The 11,048-nt window shown below is 36.3% G+C and overlaps 7 protein-coding genes across 7 annotated transcripts; 2 read left to right on the top strand and 5 right to left on the bottom strand.

Moving 5' to 3' along the window:
• Positions 1-500: 500 nt before the first annotated feature.
• EV154DRAFT_571827 (uncharacterized protein) lies at positions 501-1,165 on the bottom strand (the record flags this gene model as incomplete). The annotated part of the gene is made up of 2 exons (XM_051606295.1): positions 501-1,084; positions 1,150-1,165. 2 exons carry the CDS (start codon positions 1,163-1,165, stop codon positions 501-503), a joined length of 600 nt encoding a protein of 199 aa, XP_051450489.1.
• A 1,568-nt stretch (positions 1,166-2,733) lies between these two features.
• Positions 2,734-3,490, top strand: EV154DRAFT_571825 (ankyrin repeat-containing domain protein; the record flags this gene model as incomplete). The annotated part of the gene is made up of 2 exons (XM_051606294.1): positions 2,734-2,905; positions 2,955-3,490. The coding sequence occupies 2 exons, from the start codon at positions 2,734-2,736 to the stop codon at positions 3,488-3,490; spliced, it is 708 nt and encodes a 235-aa protein (XP_051450488.1).
• A 63-nt stretch (positions 3,491-3,553) lies between these two features.
• EV154DRAFT_148651 (uncharacterized protein) lies at positions 3,554-4,829 on the bottom strand. Its single transcript, XM_051594098.1, has 4 exons — positions 4,422-4,829; positions 4,188-4,366; positions 3,893-4,141; positions 3,554-3,841 (listed from the first exon to the last, which is right to left on the bottom strand). Exons 1-4 carry the CDS (start codon positions 4,537-4,539, stop codon positions 3,617-3,619), a joined length of 771 nt encoding a protein of 256 aa, XP_051450487.1. The 5' UTR covers positions 4,540-4,829; the 3' UTR covers positions 3,554-3,616.
• EV154DRAFT_532311 (Isochorismatase-like protein) lies at positions 4,483-5,483 on the bottom strand. The gene is made up of 3 exons (XM_051603895.1): positions 5,225-5,483; positions 5,046-5,171; positions 4,483-4,985 (listed from the first exon to the last, which is right to left on the bottom strand). Exons 1-3 carry the CDS (start codon positions 5,381-5,383, stop codon positions 4,641-4,643), a joined length of 630 nt encoding a protein of 209 aa, XP_051450486.1. The 5' UTR covers positions 5,384-5,483; the 3' UTR covers positions 4,483-4,640.
• EV154DRAFT_532309 (Translin) lies at positions 5,465-6,687 on the top strand (the record flags this gene model as incomplete). Its single annotated transcript, XM_051603894.1, has 9 exons — positions 5,465-5,516; positions 5,569-5,603; positions 5,668-5,712; positions 5,772-5,885; positions 5,955-5,991; positions 6,049-6,174; positions 6,230-6,347; positions 6,405-6,491; positions 6,556-6,687. Coding segments are annotated over 9 exons (712 nt in total), but the record flags the coding sequence as incomplete, so codon positions are not given.
• A 54-nt stretch (positions 6,688-6,741) lies between these two features.
• On the bottom strand, positions 6,742-8,354 carry EV154DRAFT_432540 (POT family-domain-containing protein; the record flags this gene model as incomplete). The annotated part of the gene is made up of 3 exons (XM_051596677.1): positions 6,742-7,870; positions 7,978-8,119; positions 8,183-8,354. The coding sequence occupies 3 exons, from the start codon at positions 8,352-8,354 to the stop codon at positions 6,742-6,744; spliced, it is 1,443 nt and encodes a 480-aa protein (XP_051450484.1).
• A 518-nt stretch (positions 8,355-8,872) lies between these two features.
• EV154DRAFT_532305 (Snf7-domain-containing protein) lies at positions 8,873-9,977 on the bottom strand. Its single transcript, XM_051603893.1, has 6 exons — positions 9,797-9,977; positions 9,590-9,742; positions 9,381-9,533; positions 9,237-9,323; positions 9,070-9,175; positions 8,873-9,005 (listed from the first exon to the last, which is right to left on the bottom strand). The coding sequence occupies exons 1-6, from the start codon at positions 9,893-9,895 to the stop codon at positions 8,965-8,967; spliced, it is 639 nt and encodes a 212-aa protein (XP_051450483.1). The 5' UTR covers positions 9,896-9,977; the 3' UTR covers positions 8,873-8,964.
• Positions 9,978-11,048: the final 1,071 nt, after the last annotated feature.

Below are 11,048 nucleotides of genomic sequence, written 5' to 3'. Positions count from 1 at the left end.
AATAAGACGGGTGAAATAAGACGGGTGAAATAAGACGGGTGAAATAAGACGGTTGAAAGACGGTTGAAAGACAGTTAAAATAAGACGGATGAAATAAGACGGGTGAAATAAGACGGATGAAATAAGACAGGTGAAATAAGACGGATGAAAGACGGTTGAAAGACGGTTGAAAGACAGTTAAAATAAGACGGATGAAATAAGACGGATGAAAGACAGTTAAAATAAGACGGGTGAAATAAGACGGTTGAAATAAGACGGATGAAAGACGGTTGAAATAAGACGGGTGAAATAAGACGGGTGAAATAAGACGGGTGAAATAAGACGGATGAAAGACGGTTGAAAGACAGTTAAAATAAGACGGATGAAATAAGACGGGTGAAATAAGACGGATGAAATAAGACAGGTGAAATAAGACGGATGAAAGACGGTTGAAAGACGGTTGAAAGACGGTTGAAAGACAGTTAAAATAAGACGGATGAAATAAGACGGATGAAAGACAGTTAAAATAAGACGGGTGAAATAAGACGGGTGAAATAAGACGGGTGAAATAAGACGGGTGAAATAAGACGGGTGAAATAAGACGGGTGAAATAAGACGGATGAAAGACGGATGAAAGACGGTTGAAAGACGGTTGAAAGACAGTTAAAATAAGACGGATGAAATAAGACGGGTGAAATAAGACGGATGAAATAAGACAGGTGAAATAAGACGGATGAAAGACGGTTGAAAGACGGTTGAAAGACGGTTGAAAGACAGTTAAAATAAGACGGATGAAATAAGACGGATGAAAGACAGTTAAATAAGACGGGTGAAATAAGACGGGTGAAATAAGACGGGTGAAATAAGACGGGTGAAATAAGACGGGTGAAATAAGACGGGTGAAATAAGACGGGTGAAATAAGACGGATGAAAGACGGTTGAAAGACAGTTAAAATAAGACGGATGAAATAAGACGGATGAAATAAGACGGATGAAATAAGACGGATGAAATAAGACGGATGAAAGACGGTTGAAAGACGGTTGAAAGACGGTTGAAATAAGACAGATTGTAAGACGGATGAGTTATTTTTAGATTTCACAGTCCCTGAATTTTAATTTTCACAAGTGCATAAATTTGGATGGCATACTCTTTGCAAATAGATTGCTTACTTTTAGTTGAACACATTATTTACAGCAAAAATGAGCGTACGTTTTGTGAGCCCGACATTTTGTCGTAAAGCATATATCTTTTTTATTTTAGACGCTGTAGTCTTTTTACAAATGTTTCTTTTTTAAGCAATCGTTAAATTTTGTAGTGGAATAATGACGAAATCCTCAAAGGTCGCTAAAGAGAATGCTGTTGCATGCTTCTTTGATTCTGCTGGAGATTGTCTCCTTTTCCAAAAGCTTTTCTTTCTTGAGTTTGCTTTTGACAACAGACCACAAATGCTCAATTGGGTTGAGTTCAGGAGAGTATGGAGGAAGATATATACAACCAGAGCCGCGACTGGTGACATAACGTTCAATCTCTTTTGAAGTAAGGATCGGTGCATTATCCATAATAATATAATGTCCTTTAAACTCCTCATAGTTATCCAAGACATCCAAGGTACTTTTGATGAAGCTAATATAATGGCCAGTTACTGTACCGCCGGCGCCGCTAACAACCAAGCCATTGCTGCCGAGCCTTCTCTTCTTAGATGGTATTGTCGGTCGCCGTTGTAGCTGAACATTCACAACCCCAAACGGCAAAATTGCACCCAAAATCGTTGTCGTTCTTGCTCTAGTTTCAGGTACAATTACTTCAGCTCTAGTTCCTTTTTTTGACCACGCAATGGACCTCTTGAGATTTATATGGAAAGCGGCTTCATCTATAAAAACACAATTGCTCATGTAATCCATATCCGTCTCATTTACCCCATTTAAAACCCATTTATATCTTCGCTCAATATTATCAGGGTTGCTTCTCTGAATCGAATGCATGTGAGCTTTTTTAAAAGTCAAGTTGCATTCCCTTGTCATAAAGTTATAAACGGATGTCTTCCCTATTTTTAAACCAGTGAACTCACTAGTCAAACTATCCATGGCTTGGTCAACTACAGCAGACGGGTTATCATCATAAAAGCCGACAAGGTGCCGTTTATGCTCTTCGTTCAAAATCGAAGGACGACCCACCTTTTTTCCATTATTTGGCTCTAGAATATCTGACGGATTTTCTTGATCCTTTGTAACCCAGTTGTACGCCGTACGCCTATTGACCCCCAGCTGCTTTGCTGCCTGTCCTGAAGTCATGGCCTTTTCGTAAACTAAGAAAAATAATTGTTCTTTGACATCATCACCATGTTTCCGATATGCGCGAACTTCATTTTCGTTTTTTTTTTTTTTATTATTAGGCTTCTCATGGAGACTTTGTTTTTCATCGTGAGGTTTTTCTTTCGTTTTTTTAGGTGGTTTACAGTCCAAATGCTTATCAAAATTGGTAATATAGTCGATGGGATATGCTTCAGTATCAATATCCATATCAAAATGCTCTATTTTCACTTTCATCTACAACTTCACCTTTCCCATGTTCATAGATAAATCGTACGCTTATTTTTGCTCTAAATAATGTGTTCAAGTAAAAGTGAGAAATCTATTTGTAAAGAGTGTGCCATCTGAGTGAAATCTAAAAATAACTCTGTGTGATTTAGTTTCCTGAAGTGTGCCAATAATTTCTGAAAAAAGTGTATTTGTTCTCTTTTTAAATCTCAAGCCATGTCAAGTAGAACACCCAATGATATATTACGATATAAAGTACCAAGATCACACACTATATCTAAAAGAAACGACCAAGGTTCTACATCAACACGACTAAAAGACATGTTAATTAACAATAAGCAACGCGAAGAACTCATGACAGCTTGTTCCAAAGGCGATTTACCAAAAGGTTAGGTGAAAGCTCTTACGTTATAAACATGTCATTAACCAGCCTGTAGTTACACATTTGTTGGAAGAAAAGAAGGCCGGTTTGAATCCAGACATGATTCGAGACTCGAAATTACGAACGCCTTTGCTTGTAGCCTGTGCCGCAGGCCAAGCAGCTGTTGTTCGGCAATTAGTTCGCTGGGGAGCCGACGTCAATAATCCGATGGGAGACATCGTGGGAAACAAACCACTTGATTTAGCGGTTATCTCGAACAATGTGGATACAGTATTAGCGTTATTGGAAAATGGAGCCAAAATAGCCAATTATGCAGATAACAAACACAAAATCAATGCAGACGATGGATTACCACTACCTGTCCGTATGAGAGCGGCATCAAGAACACCTTTGGATCTTGCAAATGCTCGGCTAGACTTGTTGATCAAGCTCTCGGAAGAAACAAATACAGTAAAGATGGAAACCATGGATCAGGTTGTCGAAGTAAATTTACCAAATAAGAAAATGATTAGAATGATTTTATATTTATTTGTTTTAACGATAGATCATAAAGCTACTAAAGCACTTTATACCAAAGGATACAATGGATGAACTGAACGAATTAACAGACAGAATATCAGCGGTGCATATCTCTTCAGATGAAGAAGAAAAAACGGACCGAGATATATTTGTGATGAAGAGTTTAAGAGATGTCATATCAAAGATTCAAATATAACTTTATATGTAACCATCTTCAACTGATATTTTTCCTTTACCCTTCAGGTTTTGTGAAAAGTCATTGTAGTCATCTCTTGTAATGAATAAAAATGTGTCAGTACCAGACCATAAACATAATTCGAATTCCATATCTTGAGCACATAATTGCTGTAATATATCAACCACTTCCTCTTTTGATAACCCCAATAATTTAGCAAGATCATTGAGTTGGCATAGTTTGGTTTCCTATCCTACCGTATGAATAAAAAACAACAACAAACAAATAATGCAATTTACCTTGACAAGCTTTTTCACTTTTTCTTTGTATTTGTCAAACCTAGCCTGTCTCTTTTTAGCATCCTTTTCTTCATTCTTTTGCTTTTTCAATCCTTCCTTTTCATCCGCTTTTGCTTTCTTTTCCTTTTCTCGTTTACGCTTGTCCATCTCATCAGTTCTTTTTATTGACTCTTCCAGCTTTCTGCGTCTGAACTCTTCCTCGTATATTTCTTCTTGTGCTTTACGTATTTGTCGTTGTTGTTCCATGTACTGTTTAAGGTTAGCATATAGTATAAATAGTCCCCGAGAATCATACCTCTCTGTATTGCCTCATTTGCTCCTTTCTTCGAAGTTTTTCTCCTCGCTTAGTTCCTACTCTTCTAACTCGCACAGCAGTAGAAGACCCTTCACCAGCATCATCTTCCTCTAAATCTTCCTCCTCTTCGTCAGGTATTAGTTCGTCATCAACAAGATCAGGTTCATCATGGATGGTGTCTAAATACGAGATGAGTCGAATTGTAAAAAGACAAAGAAAGTAAAAGGGTCTTACTGAATTGAATAGGAAGATTTCGTCGACGTCGAATATCCAGTAAAAATATAATGGAAATAATGCAGACAATTAAAGGAATGAATACAAATAGAGGTGTCCCTCCATTATCTTTGACCATAGTAAAAAAAAAATAAAATAAAAAAAAATTGAATATGGAGAAAAGGAAACTAAATTATTGTATGTTTATAAAGGGGAGATTGAACTTTGAAAATTTATAATTCAAAGTTGAATCAAGACACCTTTTGATTTCAATTGAGAAAGAGTAGCTTCAAGCTGATTAGAATCCACTGGTTTGGTAGCGTCAATAGCCAGTATAGTTTTAAACCCAAATTTAACAGAGTCAAGACAAGTTTCTTTAACGCAGTAATCAGCTGCAAGTCCAACTACAATGACAGTGTCGATATGATTTTGATATAGTATCTTGGCTAACTGTGTGATTTCAGAGTAATTATTATCTGCAAAACCACTGTAAGAATCAACTCGGGGATTTGTTCCCTTTTGAACAACATAATCAATGTCATCCAAGGAAATCTTATCAGAGATTTCTGCTCCAAATGTTCCTTGCTAACAAATATGTAAGAAACGCATGGTCATGATATATATGAATACACAGAAAAAAAATACCACACAATGATCGGGCCACATCACTTGTGAGACCAGATTTCCATCATACTCGATATCCTTTGTTTCGAATGGCTGCTTATCTGAATTATTAGAAGCAAAACTGATATGGTTACTAGGATGCCAGTCCTAAAAAAACACATGTTAGTCGATAAGCTTGTTGAGTTCTTACTCTTCCTTACCTGAGTTGCTACAACAAGACCTTGCTTACATTTGACTTTAGTAATGAGATCAATGACAGGCTTTAAAATACTGTTTGAATTAGCTACAGCTAGAGACCCCTTTTCGAGAAAGTCGTTTTGTATGTCAACCAAAATAAGCGCTATTTTTCCTTGTGCCATTATTATTATTTTTTTAATTGCGGAATAAAAACGCGCAAATAAGAAAAAAAAAAAAAGTTTCTTTTTGTTATCTATTTTTAACATGGATCCACAAATTTTCTTTACGGAATGTAGAGACATTTTAGATGCTCACGTAAAAGACGATTGACTTTATACTTTACTCAACGACTAAATAATTCTATTAGCATGATAGAAGAGAAAGAATCATCAAGGTGTCAAGGTAATTACCACAACTGAGCTGATTGTCAGTTGCTGTAACCTCCCCCCTTTTTATTTTGTGACAGAGATATCACAGCACAGAGCAAAAAAATGATTTTTGCCTTGCACAGGTAAATTATTAAAAAAAAAAAAAAAGAAACTCGACGACTGCCATACTTATTTTATGCAGAGCATCACAAATGAATCATAAAGAAAAGTTTAAAGAAGTTGATAAAAAACAAGAGGAGATCATTTCACTCTTTAAAAAGTTGGCTCAAGATATTCAAGGTTTAGACTATCATAGGTACGGAAAATGCGATAAACTTTCATGCAAAAAAAAAAAAAAAGATCTAACACGTCATTAAAATACCAGATATTCCAGAAGTTTCTCGGGTGGTTTCGAAGAATTTGTAAGTTAATCGCCATCTTACAAGGACAACCAGTGATTTAATTCATGTCATTATTAGATCGAAGCTATCGCATTTTATCACTTTTTAGTTCACCAAAACGTCATCACAAAAGATCAAGTGGATGCTTATTTCATTGATAAGGAGACCGACGAAAAATGGCTGACTGTCAAGACTGAAGATTATGTAAGTTAAGTCCGAGAATCGTTTTACCCTGTGTACTTATGCAACGAGCGAATAGATTCTAGGATTGGCTGATTTTACAGGGGAGTTGATGCGTTACGCCATTTATGTAGTCTCTACAGGAAACTACGATCAGGCCATGTTGATTTGTAAGCTATTGAGAAAGATCGATACAGGTAATACTCTGTAAAAAAGTATCATTATATGACGCGACAACTGAATCCCGTAAATAGACTTTGAACTGATTGCTTCAGCATATATGCCTCAATTATTTAAAAAGATGGGCGCTTTGAAAGGTAGCATTAAGAAGGTGGAACAAGGTAAATTAAAATTGAGGAAAAGCTGGATTTCAACATTTTGCATAAACTAAAAAAAAAAAAAAAGCTTGTTACACATTTCAAATAAGAGGAAGTGAATATCCAAAGGAAATGTATTTAACAATAATCAAAGACCATCAAGAAAAATACGAACAACAAAATTAAATAAATGAAAAGCAAAACTTTAATTGTTTATAAATATACACGGTAATGATTAAGAGGGGAGGGGAGGGGAGGGGGATGTAAGTCTAGTTTAATGATGCATTTCCATGGCTTCGGATTCGGCCTCAGCAACGATAATGGGAACATTCTTTTCGTTCATACCATAACCAGCAGCATCTTGGTCAGCCATCTTCTTGAGACGGAACTGTTCATCAATGACATCGTAGTGTCTGAACATGTAGTAGTAAAGGATACCAAAGGCAAAGGCACCAATGGCAACACCAGTATAAACCCATACCATGTTGGGATCCTTAGCAGAAGGAGAAATAGCAAGAGAAATCAAGGCGGCGACACAATTGGGCCACAAGGAAACGGCAGAAACAAGTGATTTCATGGACTTGGGAGCATGGGTATAAGCATATTCCATAGATGTAATGGATGCGAAAATTTCAGAGAAAGCAATCAACAAATAACAGGGAATTTGCAAAAAGACAGAGACACTGGATGATTTACCTTCTGAAAGAATAAATTCCTCATCCATGTAGATATAATGTTGCACAACAGCAGCATAAACCATGGAAAGGGCACCAAGGAAGAAACCAAGAGTGATACGTACTTGAGAGGGGAAACTGATGTTCATCTTTCTCAAGAAAGGATAGACAAGACCATCAGTGATAGGAATGAAAATAATAAGAGCAATAGGATCGAAATTGTTCATAATATCATTGGGAAGACCAGCAGGACGAGACATGACACCAGCTTGAGACAAGAGATTGTTGGAAAGTTGATTGTAACAAACCCAATAAATGGAAAGGGGAATGAAAATCTTACAGGCCATAACAGCTTGCTTTAATTCGTCAACAAATGTATCATTCCACTTTGCTGTAGCATGTTGATCGGGAGACCAAGAGCTGACAGCATTCATTTCGTTGTTTCTCTTGGCGAAATCCAAAACATCCTTGCAGTTCTTGCGAGCTTCCTTGTTCTCGGGTAATTTTGCTTGCTTATTGGCAAACTTGATTAAGTTCCATGCCTTAACAATGACAGAGTCAGTGGGTCCAGGCTTGTAATAAGACTTGGAACCAGCAATGAATACCATGATGGCAACAGCAAACATACATGTAGGTAACAAGTAAGCGGCCCAGAAACCAACATTTAATTCCAAAAGGGGACAAATAACACCACCTAAAAGGGAACCGACATTGATAGCCCAATAAAACCTAAATTAAGCAAGAAAAAGTAGATTATCAAAATGAAACGGAGTCAGTATTCTTAAAAAATTTTTTTTTATCGTTTGACAATTGACAGAAATTAAAATAAAGCTTACCAGTTGTACAAATGTTGAATACTGAGATCATAATCCACAAGAACTAATTCACCAGTCTTAAGTTCCTTGACGTAGTTATCTGTTCTTCTATATTGATCTGCACAGAGAGGGGCGACAATACCCTTGATACCACCAGTACCGACTATAGAAATTTAAATCAGCAAAACCATCCTCGTTTTTTAACATCACACAAATCTAAACTTACATCCAATAACAATAAGTGACACAATGTAACCTGGGAAACCGGCACCGCTCTCAAGAGCAGCAGGGACTGAAGTTGTAGTAAGAATTAACCAACCAAGCATGTAAACGATGGAGAAGATGATAATTGTCCAGTAACGACCAATATATTGATCAGCAACCAAAGCACCCAACATGGGAGTAAAGTAACAGAAGAAAGTAAAGAAACTTTGCAAAGCAGTAGCTGTAGACTGTCCCCTATTCAGTGCACCAGCAGGATCATCCATGGGGCCATTCTATAAAAATCAAAATTAGTTTTTGCAGAAAAAAAAAAAAAGAATACAAATAATTACTTGAACATAATTTTGGAAAGGAACAGAACCACCATAGTAGGCGAATCTAGATAATCGTGGTAAAAAATGTTAGAATCGTGGGAAATATGTCGCACCATATATAGACCCTAACCTTTCACTATAGCATTTAAGGGTTAAAAATCAGCTTTTTTTTTTTTTTACACAATTAAACTTACCAGAATTCATTGACCAGAATAAACCAAGCAGCGACAGGAATACCCTCGGCTACATGGCGATACGAATTGGCGTTTCTTTGAGTATCTTTAATAACATCATCCTCGTAATCAACCTCAGTTGTTATGTCGAAATTAGCTTCGAACTTTTTATCGTCCTCTTTAAGCATTTTTATTTAGAAAAATAAAAGACAGAAAGAAAAGAATTATTGGGAAAAGGAATAATCCGAAATTTATAATTAAATCAAATTAAGATAAAAAAAAAAAGGTTAGTCGTGTGCTCAAGCGAGCATTGCCTGTCTTTCTTTGCTGGGTTTAGCGGCTATCGAATAAAGTCAGTAATTAGGTAAGACACACTTTCCTAATGGAGTTGGGTTTTCGCTTACCTTCCTTCCCGCTACTCGGTGCGTGCGTTGGAACCTCCGGTAGCTTATCAACAATGTCGACCTCTGGGAGCTTGTTATTGGGTACATCTGGTAATTCAGCACTCAACTTATAAAATGAAGTTAACCATTTTTGTTCTATATTCCCTTATCGGTGAATTTTGATTTACCTCTTGCTCTCTCAATTCATCCAACTCTTTCATGATTTCTTCCTCATCTTCTGAAGTCATCAGTCCTGTCAACATTTCATCAATTTCCTATAACTGTATTAGAACACCATCCAATATTTAAATCTATAAAAATTCAAGATTTACATTTTGATAAGCTATCGCCTCTGCTGTGTCATCCATCAATTTCTCTACGGCTTCTACCGATGTCTCTTTATGGATCTCGTTCAATACAGCGTTACCGCTCTTTAATCCTTCCAAAATCTCCTTCTCTACTAGGGCATATTCTATCGAATGTGTCTATCATATCCCTTTAGTCAGATTTTTTCTTCTTCTTCCTTCTATGCTTTACTTACGAGTTCTTCAAGGTTCATGAGCTGTTGATCTGTTTTGTCCAATAATTGAACTTGATATTTCTTCTTCTTCAATGCTAAAAGCGCCTTTTTCTTATTGCCCTGTGTCAAAGCCAACTTGGCTGCCTCTACTTCTTTTTCGATAACTACATTAAGCTAGATTCTGATTTAGTTCTAAAAAAAAAATCACCTCATGTGTTGTTCATTTACGTTTTTCTGGTATCTTTTCAACTTGTCACGCTGAACTTTGAGGTCTAATATAGCCTTATCTTGTGAGGTAATCTTGTTCTTTGATGCTCCTGCTCCCATCTTGTCTTACTTGAAGAGATAAAAGCAGTGTGTCTGCCGAAGTAACGCACTTTGGCCGTCCTGTGTGAGTTTAATTTCAGCCAATCACCTGTGTTTGGCAGCTGATGAGAATGATAACGCACCAGCTTAGACTATCAGGCATAAGCGTGTATCTACATCGTCCGCATGATTTAACACCTCGTAATTGGCATCAAACAACGCGCTCTCTCTAAGATACAGTCAATATCAAGCGCCTGCATATTTAATTTATTACTTGCGTTCTCTGTATAATAATGTTGAAAATACAACCCCTTAAAAAGTAGAGTTCATGTCTCATTCTCTTTTGCATTTGTATTGAATTTACTCTTTTTTATTATGTATCGATCACCAGTTGATCGGGTTAAAAAAATGTCACCGTCGTCAACCACCCCAGTTGTCTCCACCAAATTTAAAAGTGTAGTCTGTCGAAATATTCTGCCTTACATCTAAAACAGTAACGAATAAAAACTGGTTTCCATAAGTCCTGATGATATCTTTAAGTATTATTCAAGTGAATTTATTAGAAATACTTTTAGTTAACAAAAGATGATATAATTATGATATAATTATGATTTAATTGTTTTATCTTTCTAAAAACGTACTTCTGTAGCAAATGTAATTATATTGTTTTAGTATTAGCCCCAAAAGACAAAAAGTGAGTAGGTATTAAGCCTGAATCCAAGCTTATATATATAAATTACGTATACAGATTTGTGGCCTTGTATTTGACAAGGCAAAACTATGTAATACTGGAGATCTAGAAACATAAATTAACTCAATACTAACGATTAATTGTGTAGCTTGACACTTATTTGGGTGCACAAAGAGAGGCGTGCCTGGTATCCTCTTATTGATATATCTGCGTACACATGTATACTTAAAAATAGACCTAATTCTCTTATACCAATTATTCATCAAATATCTTGGTATACTACCAGGTAGCATGATGCCAACAGAATATTCGTGTTAGTCTACTTTTTGCTTAACATAAAAGAATTTGAATTAAGATCATTCTTGTATATGTTTTTGAAAGGATCAATATATAGAGAGTACAATCACTCTTTGACATCCGTTTGCGTCACAGCTGTAACCACCTATGTATGATGAATTTTTCGGATTCGCCTTCTTTTTTTTT

This window comes from Mucor mucedo (assembly GCF_025094135.1).
Source record: "Mucor mucedo strain NRRL 3635 chromosome Unknown EV154scaffold_248, whole genome shotgun sequence".
Lineage (NCBI taxonomy): Eukaryota > Fungi > Mucoromycota > Mucoromycetes > Mucorales > Mucoraceae > Mucor > Mucor mucedo.
The sequence above is the reverse complement of the archived record's forward strand: the minus strand, read 5'-3'. Positions and strand labels throughout refer to the sequence as shown.